At 37.4% G+C, this 22,187-nt stretch overlaps 6 protein-coding genes across 9 annotated transcripts; 4 read left to right on the top strand and 2 right to left on the bottom strand.

Moving 5' to 3' along the window:
• Positions 1-1,206: 1,206 nt before the first annotated feature.
• Positions 1,207-4,579, top strand: LOC125579040 (protein ZINC INDUCED FACILITATOR-LIKE 1-like). The gene is made up of 17 exons (XM_048742333.1): positions 1,207-1,572; positions 1,667-1,707; positions 1,840-1,900; positions 2,046-2,148; positions 2,231-2,333; positions 2,431-2,484; positions 2,560-2,622; positions 2,719-2,768; positions 2,853-2,928; positions 3,017-3,220; positions 3,301-3,388; positions 3,475-3,560; positions 3,654-3,761; positions 3,845-3,889; positions 3,965-4,053; positions 4,144-4,187; positions 4,301-4,579. The coding sequence occupies exons 1-17, from the start codon at positions 1,428-1,430 to the stop codon at positions 4,390-4,392; spliced, it is 1,452 nt and encodes a 483-aa protein (XP_048598290.1). The 5' UTR covers positions 1,207-1,427; the 3' UTR covers positions 4,393-4,579.
• Positions 4,580-5,650: 1,071 nt separating this feature from the next.
• On the top strand, positions 5,651-9,155 carry LOC106372269 (protein ZINC INDUCED FACILITATOR-LIKE 1). Its single transcript, XM_013812445.3, is given in 18 exon segments — positions 5,651-6,123; positions 6,221-6,261; positions 6,404-6,464; positions 6,631-6,733; positions 6,810-6,912; positions 7,005-7,058; positions 7,135-7,197; positions 7,294-7,303; positions 7,306-7,342; positions 7,422-7,497; positions 7,582-7,785; positions 7,875-7,962; positions 8,047-8,132; positions 8,229-8,336; positions 8,425-8,469; positions 8,551-8,639; positions 8,727-8,770; positions 8,895-9,155. Coding segments are annotated over 18 exon segments (1,449 nt in total). The 5' UTR covers positions 5,651-5,978; the 3' UTR covers positions 8,987-9,155.
• A 734-nt stretch (positions 9,156-9,889) lies between these two features.
• LOC106372268 (protein PNS1) lies at positions 9,890-12,393 on the top strand. 2 transcript variants are annotated; one of them, XM_013812442.3, is made up of 5 exons: positions 9,890-10,111; positions 10,187-10,561; positions 10,646-11,557; positions 11,642-11,875; positions 11,962-12,393. In XM_013812442.3, the coding sequence occupies exons 1-5, from the start codon at positions 10,088-10,090 to the stop codon at positions 12,130-12,132; spliced, it is 1,716 nt and encodes a 571-aa protein (XP_013667896.2). In that variant the 5' UTR covers positions 9,890-10,087; the 3' UTR covers positions 12,133-12,393. The 2 variants fall into 2 exon arrangements, with proteins under 2 accessions (XP_013667896.2, XP_013667898.2); XM_013812444.3 differs by having other exon boundaries at positions 9,921-10,105.
• A 533-nt stretch (positions 12,394-12,926) lies between these two features.
• Positions 12,927-13,928, bottom strand: LOC125579042 (N-terminal acetyltransferase A complex catalytic subunit NAA10-like). Its single transcript, XM_048742336.1, has 2 exons — positions 13,515-13,928; positions 12,927-13,409 (listed from the first exon to the last, which is right to left on the bottom strand). Exons 1-2 carry the CDS (start codon positions 13,812-13,814, stop codon positions 13,128-13,130), a joined length of 582 nt encoding a protein of 193 aa, XP_048598293.1. The 5' UTR covers positions 13,815-13,928; the 3' UTR covers positions 12,927-13,127.
• Positions 13,929-15,200: 1,272 nt separating this feature from the next.
• On the bottom strand, positions 15,201-17,217 carry LOC125579041 (agamous-like MADS-box protein AGL15). 2 transcript variants are annotated; one of them, XM_048742334.1, is made up of 8 exons: positions 16,829-17,212; positions 16,549-16,624; positions 16,396-16,466; positions 16,201-16,300; positions 16,081-16,122; positions 15,884-15,925; positions 15,629-15,795; positions 15,201-15,509 (listed from the first exon to the last, which is right to left on the bottom strand). In XM_048742334.1, the coding sequence occupies exons 1-8, from the start codon at positions 17,008-17,010 to the stop codon at positions 15,395-15,397; spliced, it is 795 nt and encodes a 264-aa protein (XP_048598291.1). In that variant the 5' UTR covers positions 17,011-17,212; the 3' UTR covers positions 15,201-15,394. The 2 variants fall into 2 exon arrangements, with proteins under 2 accessions (XP_048598291.1, XP_048598292.1); XM_048742335.1 differs by lacking the exon at positions 16,081-16,122 and having other exon boundaries at positions 16,829-17,217.
• A 659-nt stretch (positions 17,218-17,876) lies between these two features.
• BNACNNG56140D (uncharacterized protein At5g39865) lies at positions 17,877-19,568 on the top strand. Of its 2 annotated transcripts, none has more exons than XM_013812438.3 (2): positions 17,877-18,224; positions 18,315-19,568. In XM_013812438.3, exon 2 carries the CDS (start codon positions 18,388-18,390, stop codon positions 19,189-19,191), a length of 804 nt encoding a protein of 267 aa, XP_013667892.2. In that variant the 5' UTR covers positions 17,877-18,224; positions 18,315-18,387; the 3' UTR covers positions 19,192-19,568. The 2 variants fall into 2 exon arrangements, with proteins under 2 accessions (XP_013667892.2, XP_013667891.2); XM_013812437.3 differs by having other exon boundaries at positions 17,943-18,224; positions 18,320-19,568.
• The last annotated feature ends 2,619 nt before the right edge of the window (positions 19,569-22,187 follow it).

Genomic DNA, 22,187 nt, shown 5'->3' with positions numbered 1-22,187 from the left:
ACCATTAATCTCGCAGAATCCATCATACCCCTTCCGAAATCATGCTTTTATTTTCTAGCGATCTCGGCGGAACTGAGCCTTCTATGGGCCATCAGCTAATGGGATGATCGGGCCACTGTCCGGGCCGGATTAATGGGTCAGATATTGGGCCGGCTCTGATACCATGATAAGTTTCTTGGGTTTCCAACTTAAAACCAATTGGCAATTAGTGGATTGACCCAAGTCCCTTATATATTACTCAAGTCCCTTTCATATATTCGATGTGGGATCTTCTCTCCAATAAATAGTATTAGAGCTATATATTATGTAATATTTAAAATATGTTTTCAACGATGAATCAATATTTAGCAAGATAATAATATTTTAATTTAAATATTGTAGGAAAAATATAATTATGGCAGTTAAAGTTATAAAGCTATAAAAATTTAAGCAGTAGTATAATAAAACAAGATTAAGAATTTAATTTAAAATAAATGAAACATATGATACATAAAATTATTTAGGAATGAAAATAATCTAAGAGAGTCATACTGTTCTTTTTTGCCAACAACAGAATAATTTTGTTAAGCAATATATTATATGACAACTGACAGAAAAAGTAGTGAAAAGATACGTATGTGTTTTTAAAAAAGTGCATGATAGGAGTTGAATTCTCGTATGTCACGAGTATTATCAGCAAACAATATGAAACCACTACACTAAAAGATCACTAAAGTGTGGTTTCTCAAACTATTTATTTGAGTGTGGCCTAAAGCATATCCTTGATGAGCCTTATGCAAGGGAGGGGCCTGCCCACCACAGTTAATGCCATGGTAACAAAAAGAATTCTAAATATACATATATTTTTCGTAAGTTTTTGTTATTATTTGAACCACGCAATTGTTTCACATATTACCACGCAGTCATATATTACTCATACCACCTAACCTGTCAACTACGGTAGCATAAATAGCTACGTCGGCAAATATTCACATCGATTTTCATACTTCGATAAAGGTGGTATCCATAGCGCTGCGAGAAATTACATTTTATATAATTTATGTAGCAGATGTAACAGGACTATTATTTATAGCGTTGAAAACTTGAACGGTGTCGATGAAATAAAATAATATTTCTAGTCCTGAAAGATTGATTAGAACAATGAATGCGAAAGAGGATTAGAAATGTGACATAACAATACTGTCATGACTCATGTTCCTTGGCTGCGAGTGGTGAGGATGAGAAAAGCCAAGTTGTTTTGCTCTTCTCTCTCCCTCTCTCTCTATATAATTAAATGTTCTCCTTCATTTGTTGTTAGAAGAATTAAAGAGAGAGTACGTGACAATCTTGTGTTGTGTTTCTCCCATTAATATAAAACTCTCCACATCTTCCCAGCCTTTTTGTATTGCATCCACATTCTATTTGGAGGTTGGTTTTGTTTTCAAGAAATGGCTGAAGAGTATGCAGAATGTTTGCTGGAGAATAAGTTCCATGAGAACTGCCCTGGCTGCAAGGTTGACCAGATGAAGAGGCTTCGCCGTGGCTTCCCTTTCTCCGAGCTTCTCACCGTTTGGCTCATCGTCCTCTGCACCGGTAAAGATCTTCTTCTTCATGGAGATTGAATAAGACGATGAAGAGAATGCCTTTTTTTTTGTCTCTGAAATTGTTTTCTTTTGTAAATTTTCAGCTCTGCCCATTTCCTCTCTTTTCCCATTTCTTTACTTTATGGTGAGTACCCACATAATGCTTTGTAGTAGTTTACTTAACCTAAATACTATATATTAACGTGCTGGCTTGGATTTTGTGATGATTAGTAAAACTTGGTGTGCTTTAAACTTCTTTTGTTTTGTTGTTTGGTAGATTGGTGATTTTAACATAGCAAAGAAAGAAGAAGACATTGGGTTCTATGCTGGATTTGTTGGTGAGTATCCTCGTATTAATCTCTCTGTTTTTTGTCTTATATAATCATGAAGTTATTTAACCAAAAAAAAAAATATAATCATGAAGTTCTCTGGACCACTACTTTAGATTACAAACTCACATTGTCTCTATACATACATTTGAAGGTTGCTCTTTCATGCTCGGACGAACATTGACATCTGTCATCTGGGGCATTGTGGCTGACCGTTATGGTAGAAAACCAGTAATCCTCATAGGAACTGCTTCAGTGTTAGTAATCTTTACATTGTTTCTTTAACTATTTTTTCATGTTTGTTTTGTTTCTTATCTAAACAAATCCTTCTTATGACAGGGTCATTTTCAATACTCTGTTTGGCCTAAGTGTAAATTTCTGGATGGCCATCATCACAAGGTTTTGCCTAGGTAGTTTCAACGGTTTACTTGGTCCTATTAAGGTCTTTTCCTGTCCTTCTCTTAACATTTTTTTTTGAATACTTAACTCCATTTTAACTTCTTGAAGCTCATTAAACCGAAAATGTTTTTGAACCTCAGGCTTACGCAATGGAAACATTCCGTGATGAATATCAAGGTTTAGCACTCTCAGCTGTAAGCACATTGGTCCAAACATGTATTTATTTTTCTAACTAGTAGAGCAACTAAGAATCTTATTAAATCATGTAGGTTAGTACAGCATGGGGCATTGGACTCATCATTGGTCCTGCTATGGGAGGCTTTCTTGCTCAGGTCTTCTTCATTAACAAAAACATTTCAATCTTGTTTTCTTACTCTACCTCGCTCGCACTCCTTGATTGATTCTTGTTCAATCTCCCAATCTTGTAGCCTGCAAAGCAATATCCAAGTTTATTCTCAGAGGAGTCGGTTTTTGGGAAGTAAGTTTTACTTTCTTCACCTCATCTTTACTCATTCATCTAATCTATGTATATAGTCTCATTAGTCTATAAATCATAATGCAGGTTTCCCTACTTGTTGCCGTGCTTAGCAATATCTTGTTTTGCACTTTTGGTTACCATAATTTCATTAAGGATTCCGGTACGCTCTTTACCTTCTCATGCTCCATTGAGTTTGCTAGTTACTATATGTTAGCTTAATACTAGAAATGATTTTTTTTCCTCTCCAGGAAACATTGCACAATCACAAGATTGATGATGATGCACCATCACCTGATGAGTCCTTTGATGCTTCCAAACTTTTGTCTCATGACCCTGAATCTCATAAAGCGATAGAGAGAAATGAAAAAACCTCTCTTCTGAAGAACTGGCCACTGATTTCATCTATTATCGTCTACTGCATTTTTTCACTTCATGATATGGCTTACACAGAGGTGCCACTTCTCTTGCTCCACATTCATTATGTGTTTACTTGGCTCAAAAGTTTAAATTTTGAGTTTTCTTTCTCCCATAGATCTTTTCATTGTGGGCAAACAGTCCGAGGAAATATGGAGGTTTGGGATACTCATCAGCCGATGTTGGTTCTGTTCTTGCATTTTCAGGTGTGTCCATACTCCATACTTCTCAGTGCTTAACATTTTCAGTAGAAATGACCTTTTATGAACTAAACAATTCTACTTATCTATAGGGTTTGGTCTCCTTATCTTTCAGCTTTCCCTCTACTCTTATGCGGAGAGGCTCTTAGGACCAACCATGGTTACACGTATCTCCGGGGTAACCACTAAACTTTGTTGTTCTCACTACAAACCTTATGACACTGAGCAAGAAAGTTTTTAATCTTGTGCTTGTTTTTTTGTTACTCAACAGAGTTTGGCATTAGTTCTCTTATCAACGTACCCTCTAATAGCAAAGCTATCTGGTTTTGCCCTTACGTTGGCGCTAAACTGTGCGTCTGTAGCAAAGAATGTTTTAGCCGTAAGTCTCTGATAACTTTATTAGAACGTGTAATTTGGATTGTAGTATATACATTCTCACCAGTTGTGCGTGTGTGTGTGCAGACTTCTGCTATTACTGGTTTATTCATACTTCAAAACAGGGCGGTAGTAAGTATTTTAATATTCCATTTTCTTAAACTAGGTAAAACCGAAAGTAAAACTAACATGCTTCTGACAAAACAGAGACAAGACCAAAGAGGAGCAGCCAATGGGATTGCCATGACAGCAATGTCTCTTTTTAAAGCAATAGGTCCAGCAGCAGCAGGCATAATGTAAATAATATTATGCTTCAAATATATTCAACTCTTTTCTCTTTTCGTTTCTTATTTAATATTCTCTCCTTTGTTTCGGTTGCATGGCAGCTATTCTTGGAGCGAGAAGCGTCAGGATGCTGCTTTCCTTCCTGGTAATGTGAACTCTTCATATTCATATCCATACTGTGCTCATTAGCTACATGAGTTTAGAATTCAAAACTTTGACCAAGTGAGACTAAAAAATATGGTTCTTTTGAATATGCAGGAACACAAATGGTATTCTTTATCCTCGGTACGGTCTTGGCACTCGGAGTTGTAATGACGTTCAAACCATTTCTTGCTCAAACACAACACTAGAGATCAATGAGATTTTTGATGGTATTCAAATTACGATACCATTGGTGTATTTTACTTTTAGATTGTATTTAGTCTGATGCCAAATTAGATCAGAGATTTGTTTGAAAGATACATAGTTACGAGAACACACCTTGTTATAATGTAGTACAATATCAGTAATACAAAAATAAAGCTTAACTTACAAACCTAGGATTCTAGTTTCATTTTATCTCCTTCTGTTTTGGTCTTGTGATTTTCTACCAAACGCTAAGAAAACATCAATGGTATAATAAAGCACACCAGAAAGTTAAAGTACTAATTCTATATTGGTTTGATTTGATACTCACGTGTTGAAAACTAATATACCTACTCCACATGTTCAATGAAACCTCTCTCTCTCTCTGACAAGATAATGACTTTGCAATCGTTTGACAAAGAAAGTGAGAAAGATTATTTGCAATTTTCCGGAAATATAGAGCGTGATTGGAGTGTTGCAGTTTTCCAATCACACTCATAGAGTTAAACCGATAAATGTAATTTTTTTTTTTTGTTAACAACAAAACAGACTCATATATACTCTGTGAATCATCCCAATAATTAGGTTAGAAATTCGGAGATGAAAAAATCACTATAATTCTGTATTACTAAAATAAATACAATAGTATTATTGAATTGATGCTTTAGCGTCAAATTAGAAGGAAAAAAAATGTAATTTCTATTTTACTACTAGAAAATAATTAAATTAAATGTAGAGAATTTGAAAACCGTGGAAAAGAAAACAAAAATTCAGTTTTACAACAACAAAGAAAAAATAACATTTGAAGTTCACAAGTTAAATTATTGAATTTCCGTGGTCCACCCACGAAAGGCCACCAAAAAGGTAAAAAAATCTATTAATATTCAATTTTCAAATACGTGCATCGGACCTTTGCATTCAACTTATGGCTCCGAATGGTGACTGTAGTTTAAGCGGTGTGGGACAAGCGGTTCAACTGCGGTGCGGTTCTAACAGTTATAAAAATATATAAATATATAGTATATGTAGAAATTTTTGTTACTGTTAACTGCAGGGCGGAACGGAACGATGGTCACCATTCGAAGCCTCTGTATTACTCGTACCACTACCACCTAACCTGTTAACTACCATAACACAAATAGCTATTCATATCGATTTTCATATTTTCGATAAAGGTCGTAACCATAGCTCTGCAAGAAATTGCATTTAATATTTCGGTAGCAGGTATGATAGGACTATTATTTGTAGGTTTGTCGATGAAACAAAATAATATTTTTTGTCTGAAAGATTGATGAGAACAATGAATGCCAAGTGAGATTAGGAAGGTGACATAAGAATACTGTCACATTCCTTGTCTGCGACTGGCGAGGAGGAGAAAAGCCAACTTGTTTTGCTCCTCTCTCTATATAATTAAAAGTTCTCCAACATTTGGTGACAGAAGAATTTAAAGAGAGAGTACGTGACACTCTTGTGTTGTCTATGTGTTTGGCTCCTCCCTTTTAAATAAAGAACACATCGCATCGTCTCCACCTCTTCCCAATCTTTTTGTATTGTCTCCAATTGTTTCGGAGGTTGGTTTTGTTTTGAACAAATGGCGCAAGAGTATGCAGAGTGTTTGCTGGAGAATAAGTTCCATGAGAATTGCCCTGGCTGCAAGGTTGACCAGATGAAGCGGCTTCGCCGTGGCTTCCCTTTCTCCGAGCTTGTTACCGTTTGGCTCATCGTCTTGTCTACCGGTAAAACCCTTCTTCATGTAGAATTGAATAAAGATGATGAAGAGAATTTTTTTTTTTTTTGTCGTCTCTGAAAATGTTTTCCTTTGTAAATTTTCAGCTCTGCCCGTTTCCTCTCTTTTCCCATTTCTTTACTTTATGGTGAGTACCCACATAATGCTTTATAGTAATCTACTTCAACTGAACACATATGATTAGTCTCTAGTAACGTGCTGATTTGGATTTTGTGATGATTGGTAAAACTTGGTGTGGTCAAAACTTTTTTTGTTTTGTTGTTTGGTAGATTGGTGATTTTAACATAGCAAAGAAGGAAGAGGACATTGGGTTTTATGCTGGATTTGTTGGTGAGTCATCCTCGTATAATCTCTCTTTGTTTTGTTTTACATATAACCAAGAAGTTCCAGACCACTACTTTAGATTACAAGCTAAGCCTTTTTCAAATTTTCATTGTCTCCAATATATATCTTTGAAGGTTTTTTTTTTTTCATTGTCTCAAATATATCTTTGAAGGTTGCTCTCTCATGCTCGGACGAACGTTGACATCTGTCGTCTGGGGTATTGTGGCTGATCGTTATGGTAGAAAACGTGTAATCCTCATAGGAACTGCTTCAGTGTTAGTTCAACTCTTTCTCATACTTATTTTTTTTGTTTATTTGTCTAAACTACCCTTCAATTTTTTTTTGTCACAGGGTCATTTTCAATACTCTGTTTGGCCTAAGTGTAAATTACTGGATGGCCATCATAACAAGGTTTTGCCTCGGTTGTTTCAACGGCTTACTTGGTCCTATAAAGGTGTTTTCCTGTCCTCCTTTTAACATTGTTGCATACTTAATTCCATTTAACTTCTTGAAGCTCGTTAAACAGAAAAATGTTCATGAATTCAGGCTTACGCAGTGGAAACATTCAGTGATGAATATCAAGGTTTAGCACTCTCAGCTGTAAGCACATTGGTCCAAACATATATTTACTTTTCAATCTGAGTAGAGCAACTTAGAATCTTATCAAATCATGTAGGTTAGTACAGCATGGGGCATTGGACTCATCATTGGTCCTGCTATGGGAGGCTTTCTTGCTCAGGTCTTCTTCATTAACAGAAACATTTCAATCTTGTTTTCTTACTCTACCTCGCTCGCACTTCTTGATTAATTCTTGTTCAATCTCCCAATCTTGTAGCCTGCAAAGCAATACCAAGTTTATTTTCAGAGGAGTCGGTTTTTGGGAAGTAAGTACTACTTTCTTTCACTTTCATTCAACTAATCTATGTATATAAATAGACTTATTGGTCTAAAATTATAACGCAGGTTTCCCTACTTCTTGCCGTGCTTAGCAATATCTTGCTTTGCACTTTTGGTTACCATAATTTCATTAAGGATTCCGGTACGCTCTTTTACATTCTCAATGATCCATTAGAAACTCCTAGTTTTAGCTTAGTCCTAGAAATGCTTACTTTTATTTCTCCAGGAAACATTGCACAATCACAAGATTGATGATGATGCACCATCACCTGATGAGTCTTGTGATGCTTCCAAACTTTTGTCTCATGACCCTGAATCTCATAAAGCGACAGAGAGAAATGAAAGAACTTCTCTCCTGAAGAACTGGCCATTAATTTCATCCATTATAGTCTACTGCATCTTTTCACTTCATGATATGGCTTACACAGAGGTACTACTACTTCTCTTCCTCCAACATTCATCTTTGTTTATTTGGCCCAATATGTTAAAAAAAATCTTTGAAATTTCTCTCTCCGGTAGATATTTTCATTGTGGGCAAACAGCCCCAGGAAATATGGAGGTTTGGGATACTCCTCAGCCGATGTTGGCTCTGTTCTTGCCATTTCAGGTGTCCATACTCCATACTTCTCAGTGCTTAACCTTTTCAGTAGAAATGACCTTTTATGAACTAAGCAATTCTACTTATCTATAGGGTTTGGTCTCCTTATCTTTCAGCTTTCCCTCTACTCTTATGCGGAGTGGCTCTTAGGACCAACCATGGTTACACGTATCTCCGGGGTAACCACTAAACTTTGTTGTTCTCACCACAAACCTTATGACACTGAGCAAGAAAGTTCTTAATCTTCTGCTGTTTTTTTTTTTGTTACTCAACAGAGTTTGGCATTAGTTCTCTTATCAACGTACCCTCTAATAGCAAAGCTATCTGGTTTAGCCCTTACCCTGGCGCTAAACTGTGCGTCTGTAGCAAAGAATGTTTTAGCAGTAAGTCTCTGATAACTTTAACAGAATCTGTAGTGTTGATTTTAGTGTATATATTCTCACCAGTGTGTGTGTGTGTGTTTGTGTGCAGACTTCTGCTATTACTGGTTTATTCATACTTCAAAACAGGGCCGTAGTAAGTATTTTCAAATTTCAATTTCTTAAACTAGGTAAAACCGAAAGTAAAACTAACATGTTTATGTACTGACAAACACAGAGACAAGACCAAAGAGGAGCAGCTAACGGGATTGCCATGACAGCAATGTCTCTTTTTAAAGCAATAGGTCCAGCAGCAGCAGGCATCATGTATATATAATCCTTCAAATGTATTCAACTCTAATCTATCTTCATTTCCTATATAATATTCTCTCCTTTGTTTCGGTTTCATGGCAGCTATTCTTGGAGTGAGAAGCGTCTGGATGCTGCTTTTCTCCCTGGTAATGTGAACACTCTTCATATTCATATATCCATGTTGTGATCATTAGCCACATGAGTTTATAATTAAAAACTTAGACCAAGTGAGACTAAAAAAAGAAGAAAATGGTTCTTTTGAATGTGCAGGAACACAAATGGTATTCTTTATCCTCAATGTGGTCTTGGCACTGGGAGTCGTAATGACGTTCAAACCATTTCTTGCTCAAACACAACATTAGAGATCAATGAGATTTTGATGTTATCAACTTATCATCAAGTTACATACCATCTGTATTTATTTTAGCTTGTATTAGTCTAATGCCAACTTTAATCATAGATTTTCTTAAAAGATAAATTGTTACGAGAAACTTGTTAGAATGTTACGAGAAACAACTTGTTCTTGTCTTAGTCTCGTTTCTTTAGGTTTCGGCTTTTCTCCGGCGGTTCTGTACTTTCCGATCCCCTTTTGGGTGATTTTGAAAATAACATAATATGTTATTAAAAAAAAAAAATCTTGTTAGAATGTATTACCATACTATTTTGAGACAGCATTAAAGCAAAAATCAACACTCTTTATTTGCTTTTTTTCACACGGTTTCTGCGCCTTAATGTTTTTTCCTGTACAGCTTATAACTTTTGTATTTTACATCATTTGTTCGCTGTTACAGAAATCTTGTACGAAAACTTGGACCGTGATTTGCATTCGATTGCTACTTACGTGATTAGAATCGAATCTTGGTGATGGTTTTAGAAAACGACTTATATTTAATACTGATTACTAACATACAAAATATACAATGATGTATGATGTTTCGAGAATAATATAGCAGGAAACATCAAAGTTGTGATACGGAACTCCGTCTCCATGAAACAGCAAATCGCAACCGTTAGTTTCCTATCAACCCGCAGACGTGTCGTTTCATTTTTCATTGTTGAAGCTTACACGTCAAACGCACAAGATAACGATCTCCTTCTCCACCATTCTTCACGTGTGTTTTTCTCTTACAACAACATGCACTTACCAACAAAAAAAAACAAACGTAGACTTATATGGAAATTGCGCCTCACGCACTGACGCACATGGCATAATCTCTGGTTGGATTCTTCTTTCGTACCATAGTTGTCATCAATAATAAATAAATAAATAATAAACGTTACTAATGACTACGACCAAAAAGTTGTAAGAAAAAAAAGTAAAAGAAACAGTAACTTCTTTACACCAACCACACAAATAATAACGTAATCCGACTTGTAAGAAGAAGACTTTTTGCAAAACATTCTTCTATAGAAGAGAGACGACCGCCGTCGCCGGGAAGTGACGTCACCACAAAACCTGCCAAATGGGTGCCACAGACCCCGTAAAGGTTTCTCCTTTCCTACCAATTTTTCTTCTTCTCGATGAATAATGTTGTTAACGATCAGTTTATTTGTAATTAAAGGCTGTGGAAGAGAGAGAAAACAGAGGAGAAGAAGAAACAGAGAAGAAGAAGAAGAAACAGAGAGGAGTAAAGGCTAATGATGAGGAAGAAGGAGATAAAGACGAACTCAACCACCACAGATTCTTAGCGAGCTTGAACAGATTGAACCCCACGAACCCTCTTCGGGTCATCGTCAACAATGGCGGCGGCGGTAGATTCACCACTCCGCCTCCTCCTAACCCCGCTCAGCCGCTCCGATCTTCCTCAAGAGCTCCTCCGCCGATTCAGACTCCTCCCGTCCGCGCGCCGCCGCCTGAAGAGCCTCAGCCTCCTCCCTCTCCCTCTCCGCCTCCGCTTCAGCATCAGTCTCGTTCCCTCTTCTCACAAACCCCTCAAGTAAATCTTGCATCTCTGTCGGAAAGTTTCTATTTTTAGATCGTTAATGTCTAAAAGTTTCCTAATTTGTTTTTTTTGCTGCAGGAAACGTTGGCGTCGTTGAACTCGTCAAAGTACACAAACAAGTTCTTTCTCCTCCTCTTCATCCTTCACAAGATCGCGGCCATCGGTTTCGTATGCTTCCTCGTCTTCAGAGGCGTCCAGGGTCTCATCGACTCCAACGGCAGCGTCAAACGCAAAGAGCAACGCATCCTCAGATTCCTACTCCCCCAAGTCGAAGCCGCGTCTCTCCTAAGCATCGTACTCGCGTTCTCCTGGCAAATGGCGATCCGTCTCTGGCCTGAGTTCATGATCCACTTCATACTCTGGAGCACGTTCCTGATGTCTCTCTCCTCAGGAATCCTCTTGCTCTGTTTCCAGATGCCAGCCACCGATGCCGTTGGTGTTTCCCTCATCGCCTTCTCTATAGGCAACGGTTTATACGCTTGCTGGGTCACACGCAGGATCAAGTTCTGTACCAAGATACTAGTCAAGTCTTTAGAGCCAGTTTCGAAGTTCACTGACTTGAACTTACCAACCTACTACATGCTAGCAGCTGGTTTCTTCTGGATGTCGCTTTGGATCTTCGGTGTCATCGGTGCGTTGAATTTTTACTTTCCGCCGGTTGTGATTATCGGTTTGGTGTTGAGCTTGGCGTGGACGACGGAAGTGATGAGGAACGTTGTTAATCTAACTGTGAGTAGAGTCATCGCTTTGTTCTATCTTAGAGGGATGCAGTCTAGTACTCGGTTTAGTTTCCAAAGAGCCTTGTCTCGTAACCTAGGGAGCGCGTGTTTGGGGTCTCTCTTTGTTCCGACGATCGAAGCGCTTAGGATCGTGGCGAGAGGGTTGAACTTGCTTAAAGGTGAAGATGAGTTCATGTTTTGCTGCGCTAATTGTTGTCTTAAACTCATGACGTTTATATTCGAGCATGGCAATGGTTGGGCCTTTGTGCAGGTATTATTATTATTAAAATATGTTTTTTTCCCACAAGTTTTGATTCTTGTTGTTTGAGTAAATGTTTGTGAATGTGTGTGGCAGATAGCAGCGTATGGGAAAGGGTTTGTGAGGGCGTCGCAAGACACGTGGAAACTGTTTGAGGATGTGGATATGGTTGAGATTGTAGATGCGGACATAACAAGCTCTATATGTTTCCTCACGGGGATATGCAGTGGCTGCGTCTGTGTTGTTGTGGCGGCTGCTTGGACGCACACGGTTTATAAGCCTTTTACGGCTACCATCTCCTTACTTGCCTTCTTCATTGGTTACCTCATGGTAAAATGACATTTTTTTAATTCGGAGTTATTTTTTTATTCAGTTAGTATTCTTCTCATTGTCATCATTGGATGTGTTTAAAACAGACGAGGATCTCAATGGCACTGCCTCACGCATGCGTGAGTTGCTACTACGCATGCTACGCTGAGAATCCAGAGAGCAGATTCTTTGACAAAACCATAAAAGAGAGACAAGCTTTGATCAAAAATGGTCGTGTTGTTGTCCACACACCCAGAGTCCGGCGTGCTCTAGCCTAGCCCGGCCCTGTCTGCTTACTCTCTTCTTCTTTTTCCTTCCTGCCTAATTGAATTGTATTTAAAATTTGATAATTAATTTAGTAAGAGAAAGTGGTAGTGTCAATATCAGTGGGGGTGGGGAAGAAAGAATGTGGTTACAGTCCAACTAAGCAAAGTTGGTTGAGCCTTTTTTTTTCTTCTTCTTTGTTGTTGTTGAAACCCTTCAATGACTTTCTGTACATATATTTATTTCCTCATTATTTGTTGGTTCCTATCTGTACATTACAACATGGGTATGTTCTTTTCTCAACTAGTTCTCAAGTTGATTTTTTTTTATGATTAGGACGTCATGCATATGCGTGGTTAGTAGATCCATTGTTGTAATTTGTAAACATATTGATGAATATTGTTCCTATGAATCATTTCGATTATTGTTATTTTGCCAGCAAAGAAGCAGCCTTAAGTTGTCTACGAAGGACCACAGCAATAGCCCATAAATGCACACTGCCGGCTATAGAATAGCACGACAAGGCTGAAATGCTGTTTGTAGAGAGATGGTGCATATGGGATTTTATAAATGCGTTGTATTAATGAGGCTGTTGCAGGACATGAAAGTGGAAGGAGCGAGGCTCTATTCCTCTGCTCTGCGTGATGCTGGTCTTGATTCACAGATCAGATGGTTGCAGGAAAGCTTTGACACAGCACAAACTAGTGCAAAAGCACAGAAGAACCTTCCAGGCTTCTTGACTTGAAAAATAAACTCTAGAAGTCGAGATTTTTTTTTTTTTTTGTAACTAACTCTTGCAAACAGAAGATTTCAGAAACATTTGATACATAGAAAAAAAAAAGACTGGCTAATAAATATCAAGTACAACCAAAAAGAAGACCAATGGAGAAACACTCAAGCACAAGAGTGGTTTACCAAATGTGTTTTGACACTCAAAATCATATGAATGGAAAATAGTGAGCAGCACTACTAGAGCTAGCCAGCAAACACACACCAATACAACTCAGTCTCACTTCGACGTCGTTGCTATAGCATCTTCGGCTGGAGTTGTATCTACTGCATCACCGGAACAACACCCACCTCCATGATGATGATGATGATGATGACCGTGGCTCTGTTGATGGTTTTGCTTACCCTTAAAATACTTCCGCATGTCATAGGCATCCTCTCCATCAGCGTAATACTTCGCTTCCACATCGTGAATCTTGTAGCCTAACGTCTCCGTGTACAGATGAAACGCTGCTCGGTTACTTCTCCTCACGTGCAGCGAAACATACTCTGCCTCATAAACCTACCAACAAAAAGACAGAACAACTATCACTTGTCTCAATCAATACAAATCATAACACAATCCAAGAACCATTATTACAGTCTAAAGAGCTCAAAATTGAGAAACCTGTTCCATGGCAGACTGAGCGGCGGTCATGAGCTTAGTGGCGAGACCAAGCTTCCGATGAGTACGAAGAACAGCGAGGGAAGTGATGTGGCCGTGGCACTCGTTACTCTCCTCGTCCATCTTGGCGAGGACATAGCCGACGATGCGGCCGTTGTAGTCCTCGGCAACGTAGAGAAGCTGAGGCCAGGAGAGGATGTGGTAGAGGTAGTACTTCATCTGGTAGTTCTCGGGAAGACACATGAGATTGCAGGCTTGCATCGCCAGCAGATCGTCAACCGTCGCTCGCCTGATGCACACCATGGCTGCTTGTTTCTCTTCTCTTGTCTCGCAAAGGGGGCTTAGGGTTTCGGTCTAATGGTTTTGGGGATTTTTAATCTGGTGATGAATTTTAATTACGGAGAAATATGGGGTCCTTTATTGAAACTTTTGCTGATAGTTTCGGGGTGTATTTTATAATTTAGTAAAACTTCTTAGTTAGGACATGAGTCCAATTGGGCCTTGAATTGGTTGTGTAATAGATTAGGAGAAAGTTAAAACAATTCTACTGGTAAGGCCATGGTTATCGGCAGTCCGAACTTTGGTCCTTAAGTATTTTAGGCCGAAAAATAAATCGAAAATAGGTTTAATTGTGCGGGACGAACCTTAACTAAGGTCGTTCTTATGTCGTCCTTTCTTGTCAGCTGTCGAGTGGAGATGAAACGGCGTCGTCGGATAAGGGAAACCCTCGTTTCGTTTCAGATTATCGATCTCACCGTCTTCCGATTTTCTCTCTGGCGACTCATGTGGCGATAGTACACCGACGACGTGATCGCTGTTTTCTCCTCTCATCTCTCCTCTCATCTCCCCCGAATCGGTCACGAATCTCTCACGAGAATATTATACTTAAGGACCAAACAAAAGTCCTACTAATAATCACAAAAATTAACCAAAGTCCTTATAATTGTCCTAAACTACTAATATGATTAAAATATCCTAAGGACTCTGTTTTTAGTCCAACCGATAATCATGGCCTAAGATAAGATAAATAGTAAAAGTTCTAATTTACTATTTCAAAAAAAAAAAAGTAAAAGTTTTCATTTAAATTTTTGTAGACACCAGACACTACTAAGAGCATGATTATTGGTAAAAACGTTTTTGGGTTCTTACATTTTCTTTTCTTCTGATTTTTTTTAAAAACAAATTAAAATGAACCAATCGCGGACTGTCACGTGTCTGTAGAGCCTGCAAACAGTAGAACAAATCCGTGTGAAACGTTTTTTATTTGGCGATATTGAAATAGTAGGGCCCACGCGTAAGAACTCTTCCCACCACCGATAATCATGCTTTAAGAATTTAAGAATGACACATTTGTAGAGGTTTAAATTTTTTTAAAGTGTTAAAATTAATTATAAAATCAAATTATCTTAAAATAATAATATTTTTTGGCTTTTGGCTTAGATAATCATATGAGCTCTATTAAGATTGCTCTCATATACCACAATGCACAATGCAGTAACTACCACTATACATGTGTAAATCTTTGCCATACCAAGTGCTTACAATTCTACATATATTATACATTAGTTATGAAACATTTTTTTTTATACATTAGTTACATTAGTTATGATGCTAAATTGTAATTATTATGGATATTAAACTCTCAAAAAGTTAGATCTTTGTGATTTGGAGAGACAAGACGAAAGATAATCAGAAGAATAGGAAGGAGATAAAAATTAAAGAGTGAGGTTAGAGTTAGACTAGAATGGAAGATGAGATACATGATGTATCATACATCGGATTCTTCTCTTCTAACATTGGTTTTGAAATAATGGGATACTTGCTACAGAGGAAAACATTATTTGCCTCACTCCCATATTTCTCCGTGGCTAAACAGAGAAATGCTAAACTACATTGATCCTTTGTGGAGTTGCTTTGGTGGTGCTCGTTGTTACTGAATCACTTGATGGGCTCTCTCTATTTCCTTCGCTCCTTCTAGCCTGTGCTTCTCCCGGCAACCTTCCAGAACACACACACAATAATTAGCAAATGCTAAGAAAAGAATCAAAGGCTTATCAGCTAAAATGGGGGTTCCTATCTTGCCAAAAATGACAGGAGAAAGAGTCAAAAATTAATACCCCAATTGCAATGTTGTGTCTGAATTGGTCTTCTGGAGGCTGTAGTTAGTGTCGTCCAAGCCAGAGTTGTTTACGGGGGAGTTCTTGGGATCTATAGCGAAGCATGTGATGTAGGATGGAACATATTGTTGGTTGAAGGACGGGAGAAAACTTCTGAGTTCTTGAACCTATTTCAAGAGATGACAGATTGTAATTCTGACAAAGAAGAACTATCTTTGTTTCAACATAAATATATATAAGAATGGTTTCATTCACCTGTCTACGTAAGGTCTCGTTTTCCAGCTCTGCTCTCTGTTCCTGTAAAGTAAAATAATGTGCACACTAGTTACAACATGAACTTCTCAAAGGGTATAGTAGGCACTAACTCATCAGAATCATGTGATCGTACAGTTTCCATAATCAGCTGGAAGCAAAACAGGAAAAACAAGTGTTTCATATAACTCAAGCATTACCTTGAGCCGTGATTCTTCAAGTTGTTTAGTCAGCAATAGTTCCTAAAATCACATAACCTTTACGCAAATATGTTTTTGCGAAAAAAAATGGGGGAAGAGTGAAACTGCTAGTTTTTTTACCTTTCGCTCTCTCACAGATATCAATGAGACATTTAGTTGTTGTTCAAGGTGTTGCAGCTCTTTCAAGCTCAGAGCATTCAAGCCCTTACCTTGCATTTGTCTGAAAACACACACACAAAAATAAAAACACAAAAGTGGTATGTGATTAAGAAAGAGTAAAGTAACAAACAAGTGGGTATTAATTAGGTTCCATACAAATGTTTCTCTTGAAGCTTTGAGATCTCATTCTTTAAAAGGTCCACCTCTGTACAATCCTCCTCCTGGTTCTAAACAGCATACCAACAAGACAGAACACATGAATCTAGACACAAAAACACCTTCAATATATGACACACGAGAATCTCTAACCTCTGGTTTATAATTAATCAGAGGAGCATCTGAAGAACGTTGGTAGTTGTCGTATCTCAAAAGCGTTCGCTTCATGCTGAAATTAATCAAATGAGAACAGTCTTGAGCTCAATCAGAAAATTCGTGAAGTAAGAATGAATCCGAACAAAACATGCAACAACCAATTCCAACACTAATTATTAAAGCAAGAGCAACAAAGCTTAAGTCTCCCCGGAAATGGATTAAAGAAGCAGCCATAGACATGCAAGTACGAAGAATGGAGAAATGATGATTAATTTACCGAGTACTTGAGAACTCGAAGAGCTTGCCGGACTTGGAGAAGACGATGACGGCAACCTCAGAGTCGCAAAGAACAGAGAGCTCATGAGCCTTCTTGAGCAAACCAGCACGCCTCTTGGAGAAAGTAACTTGTCTGCTATTCGCATTCTCGATCCTCTTTATCTCTATTTTCCCACGACCCATCTTATTCTTTCTCTTTTCCCCCCGAATGCGAATATGAAGAGAGGAAAGGCCAAGGTTTTAAATCTCTCTTCTGTCTTTCAATTCCTTTTTGGGGTACTAGCTAGTCTATAAAGGGAAGACAGAGATTGCTAAATTTAGATGGAATATTTTCTGTTTCTAGAAAAGAAAAAGGAAAAAGAAACTTAAAGTGTTTGGTGTGTTGCATGGGCACTGTTTTGCGTGCTCTCTCTCTCTCTCTCTCTCTTTATTTATTTAATTTACGGGGAATTTGCATGATACCTTTTTGCCACATTTGGAGGTTTTGCCAGTTCTACTGGGGACCCACGTTTCCTTTTGTTGACTAACTAAAGTTGTGTTTCTTCTCTTTTCTTCCATCTGTTTTTTAAAGATAATGGGGTCACTTACTTTGACCAAAAAAAAAAAAAAAATGGGTCACTTACCTTTCATTTTGAAACTTGAGTGTCTATCTCGAAGCAATTCAACACTCATCCACTGTGATCGATGAAATCACCAAAGAAGAAAAAGAAAGAGGGATAGAAAGACAAGACGAGACGAGACGAGACTAGACTCTTTACGTTAAGACTCGCCTCACGTTTCTTCCTTCTCTCCCTTTACAAAACCTTTTTGAGTTTTTTCTAGCTTGTTACAGTAACCCAAAGAGTAAAGGCCATATTTTAGGCCCAACTAAGGCCCATTTAAATTAAAAATATTAGCTTTTCTGATAAGGTTTCTCCCACAATTTTAACCATGAGAAAAACAGTATAAGGATTATAATACACCAGCCGCGTTTTATGAATAAACGACATTTTCCTCGCAAATTCATTTTATTTTATTTTATTCCACTTCTTTCCTCCTCCTCCTGGATGCATCAAATTAAAAAAAAAAAAAAATCAACAAAGCCTTTAAAAAGGCATAACGATAATTCTTGAAAAACATTTATAATTTGACAGGAAAACAACAACAAAAGAAAACAGAATAATTATTTGCTTTACAACAAAGCCAACAAAAAAAAAGAAGCTAATTGGGAGCTCTCCTCATCCACATTTTCTTCTCCGCAAGAAATCAACAACAAAAGGAAAGGGGAAATCCAGAATCATCATCATCATCATCATCGTCTTCATTGATCATAGGTGAGATCTTCTCAGCTGGAAAACGTACTCCCGATTGTCATATAATCAGAGTACCTGATTCTTCCTTGTGTGGGTGATCCATCGGTAAGGCGAATATTCTCTTATTCCGTTTCTCAATTTCTCTCTAGATCCATTTGAATTGTTGATCCTAGGGTTTTGAATTTCGTTGACTAGTCTAGGTCTCGCAACAACAACAGCCGCCGCCGCCGCCGCCGAAAGGTGTTTCGTGATTGTGTTAGCTCAATCAATGGCAGATAAGACGAAATCGTCCTCTTCCTTCTTCAACAGGTCGCTCACAATCCACGGCCACAGACCAACGGATTCAACCCCCAAATCACACAGCCTCAATCCTTCTCTCAACCGAACCACCTCCATCACCAAATTCTACCACCCCGTCGAAACCGTCGTCGAAACCTCTCTCAAAGGCAAAGTCAAGAACCTCTGCAGACTATTCGAAGGCTCCAAATCCTCCTCCAAACCAACCTCAGCAACACCCGATCATCCTCAGAAGCTGAAATCAAACAAATCGGTTCTATCCGAATCGCGGTTATCCCCGTTTCTAAGCCTAAACAACTCAGTGATCCGTCTCCCCGGGACGGAGGACAGGATCGTGGTGTATTTCACGAGCCTGAGAGGGATCAGACGAACCTACGAGGATTGTTATTCAGTTAGGATGATCTTCAGAGGGTTTAGGGTGTGGATCGACGAGCGCGATGTTTCGATGGACTCTGCTTACAAGAAGGAGCTTCAGATCGCGATGGGGGAGAAGAGTAGCGTCTCGTTGCCTCAGGTTTTTATAATGGGGAAGCATGTTGGTGGTGCTGACGTGGTCAAGAGTTTGTTCGAGATCGGTGAGCTAGCGAAGATCCTTAAGCTGTTTCCCGTGAGGGAGCCGGGGTTTGTGTGCCGTTGTTGTGGGGACGCTAGGTTTATTCCGTGTTCGAATTGTAGTGGGAGTAAGAAACTGTATGATGAGGATGAAGATAGGCACAAGAGGTGTCCCGAGTGTAATGAGAATGGGTTGATACGGTGTCCTGATTGCTCCTCTTGAGAGAAGATGAATCAAGAAGAGATAGGTATTTGGTTTCTCTATTGATGATTGTCTAGAACATAAGTGATTGATGATGCTGCTTCAAGTATCCGAAACTCTCTTTTGGATCAGCAGCAATATCTCGCTTTCGGCTTTTTTTAAGGTTTGTTGTGGATCATCGGTATCATTGGGAATGCTGATGATTGGTTGTTGATTTAGATAATGTATGCTTGGTACTAAGGACTAATGTAATTTATGTAAAGTCGAAATGTCTGAAACAGGTAGTAAGCGTTTTGACTCTTGTGTGTCAATGTTGTGAAGGACAGCTCTGTTGTCATGCTATGTATTTGATTGTAAATACACTTAGTGTGTTTATTGGGTATTGTGTATTCTTACGACCGTGGCTTTCTTATGTATGATTTCGTCTTTGTATGGCAACTTGGTAGATATGTATTCTACCAACGTAATTGTCCCTCCACCTCGATCAACGGCTCTCAAACCTAACATCACTTTATCTTGGTGGTTGAAACGTAACAACATATCATAAGACTATTGTATGTCATTGTCATTATTCAAAACTTGTTACCGCACACAACTTTAGAAAACAGTCATATTTCATTTTGAGATTGATAAAGCTTCTTTGAAAAAAATGGTCTTGTGCTGCATAATAATTAATAAGTGAATAGTTAACCAGTGGTCATATCTAAATTGGAAATGAATTTTGTCAATATGTCAAAGGTTCGAACTTTAGTTCGAGTGACGGCTTTGACGAAACTAATATTATTTATTGTGGTTTCGAGTTTGTGAAAATTACGAGTGTAGGCCTCGAATCTCCTGATATTAAAAAAAGATGTTTTGAATGACCTATATTCCCAGCAAGATTTGTTTTCCCCGAAAAGAATCTATTTCAGCACTTAAGATGGTCCATGGCGTCTCGGCTGATTACAATGAGGTTGAAGCCAATCCGATAAATATGGTACACTGAAGGTCTACCTATTGTCTCATGTTAAACCCAAAAACAGATCCTTATTCCACTCTTAAAAAGTCCAACCGTAATGGTGAGATGGGGCAAGCCCATGTGTAACATCAACCTCAACCAAGAAAGAGTTCAAGGTTTGAAATAGGCCAACTATTTCGCACCCAATGTCTCAAATATATAAATGATTTCATCAAAGATATATGAGTTTGTAAATTGTAATCATCAGATTCTTTGCCGCATATTTTTTTCTCTTTTGGCACGGGGAAACCCTTTTTACGTTTCAATTCTTCTTCTTTTTTTTTTTTTTTTAATTTTGTAGTTAAGTCACAGTTGACGGTTACAGATTGTTTTTCACGCAATGCTTTCCACTTTAGTCAAAAAGGTTACTTGAACAGTTGAACTACTGGGGTATCTTCATTACTCACGCATCCTCTTCCCATTTAATGCCCACATTATTTTATTATTAATAGATCGTACTACTAACCTAACAAGATTTTAAGCCATATACTTAGTTTATAATAGATGATGTTATTTTTTGGTACACAAAAATTAAAAAAATTATTTTTCTTTAAAAAATAGTTTTAAAAATATAATTTAAAAATCATCCAAAATTATTACAACATCTAATTGGTTACACGGTTTTCAATAAAACTCAAAATAATATAAAAATATTAAAACATCATATATTTTGAAATAATATTTTTTTTCTAAAATATCATTTATTATGAAACACAGAAAGTATATGAATTGAGTAGTTTACAATAGAGAATGAATTTATTTAAATGAAAAAGTAACAAAATAATTTTAAGTGTACTGACTAAATGAATGATTTTATCGTAGTAGCTTAAAATTTTAAGGATTAGCTCAAGGTTTATACGTCATCACTTATCCACAAGCATTATTTAAATAATATTCCTCTCTGTTGACTTTTCATTTACTATGTAAAAGGAAGAAATATGAAACGGATCACACCTCTAAGACCAACTTCAACGGAAGAATGGAAGAACGAAGAAGAGTCCTTAACTCATTAAAATAATTGAAAATTTTAAAAAAAGAAGTGAGCAAAAAAAGTAGTATCTAAAAAGAGATGTTTAAGAAACCGTACAACCATTTGTGTTTTAGCTATCGGTCAGTTTTATTAAAGTCTTATTATTTAATCTAACTACATTAAAAATATCTATATTGAATTGTTAAGAACTAAGAATGCTTTAAATCTGCTCATAATGATAAGATCGTTTTTAACGGTGGACTCTAAAGGAGTTCTAAATTTTTAAATAAAAAGAAATAATAACAAAATTAGAAGAGAAGATACACAAAAGTTCCGATTTCAAAAATTTTAAGAAACCGTCTAGGACTTTAGAGGATCATTTAGATATGATGGAATAGATGTTTTGATTGGTTTTTTAAAATAAAACTTAATTAAATTATTATAATACTAATTTTCTTTTTCTTTTAGAATTTTTTACAGTTTCTAACCAATGGAATTGCTCTAACAAACAATACAAAGATCTGGCCGAACAAAATATTGAATACTTCTATACTTATTAGTTATTATAAGCTGAAATTGTGTTCATAAAATAGATTGGGAGATGATTTACACTAAAGAGGATTTAATTTGATTAGATAATCATTCCAAGTTGACATGTCGAGTAAATTTTATATATGTGTCAAAACATCAACGAATACATATACAGCCTTGAAGGAAATGTGATATCCAGATGAGTTAGGGTAAATTTTAAGATATTGAGAGTCTTTTATCAATTTCGAAATATCGCCAGAATATGAGAAACCATGTGATGACTCGTGATGATTGCTTTACTTCAACTTGGTGACAGAGAGATAAATAAAAAGAAACAAAAGATGAAAGCTGCTCCAGCAAACGAACTCGCAACTGAGTAAAGGCCAGATCTATTCTTCTTCGATTCCCTTTTCTTTTCATATATAAATACTAGATATTGTTCCATGCGACATGCTGAATATAATAACCTAAAAAATGTCAAAGATTTGGTATTGTAACCAACTTAGAGTGCTATCGTTG

Source organism: Brassica napus, chromosome A10, assembly GCF_020379485.1.
Source record: "Brassica napus cultivar Da-Ae chromosome A10, Da-Ae, whole genome shotgun sequence".
Classification (NCBI taxonomy): domain Eukaryota; kingdom Viridiplantae; phylum Streptophyta; class Magnoliopsida; order Brassicales; family Brassicaceae; genus Brassica; species Brassica napus.
This window is presented reverse-complemented; position numbering and strand designations above follow the sequence as displayed.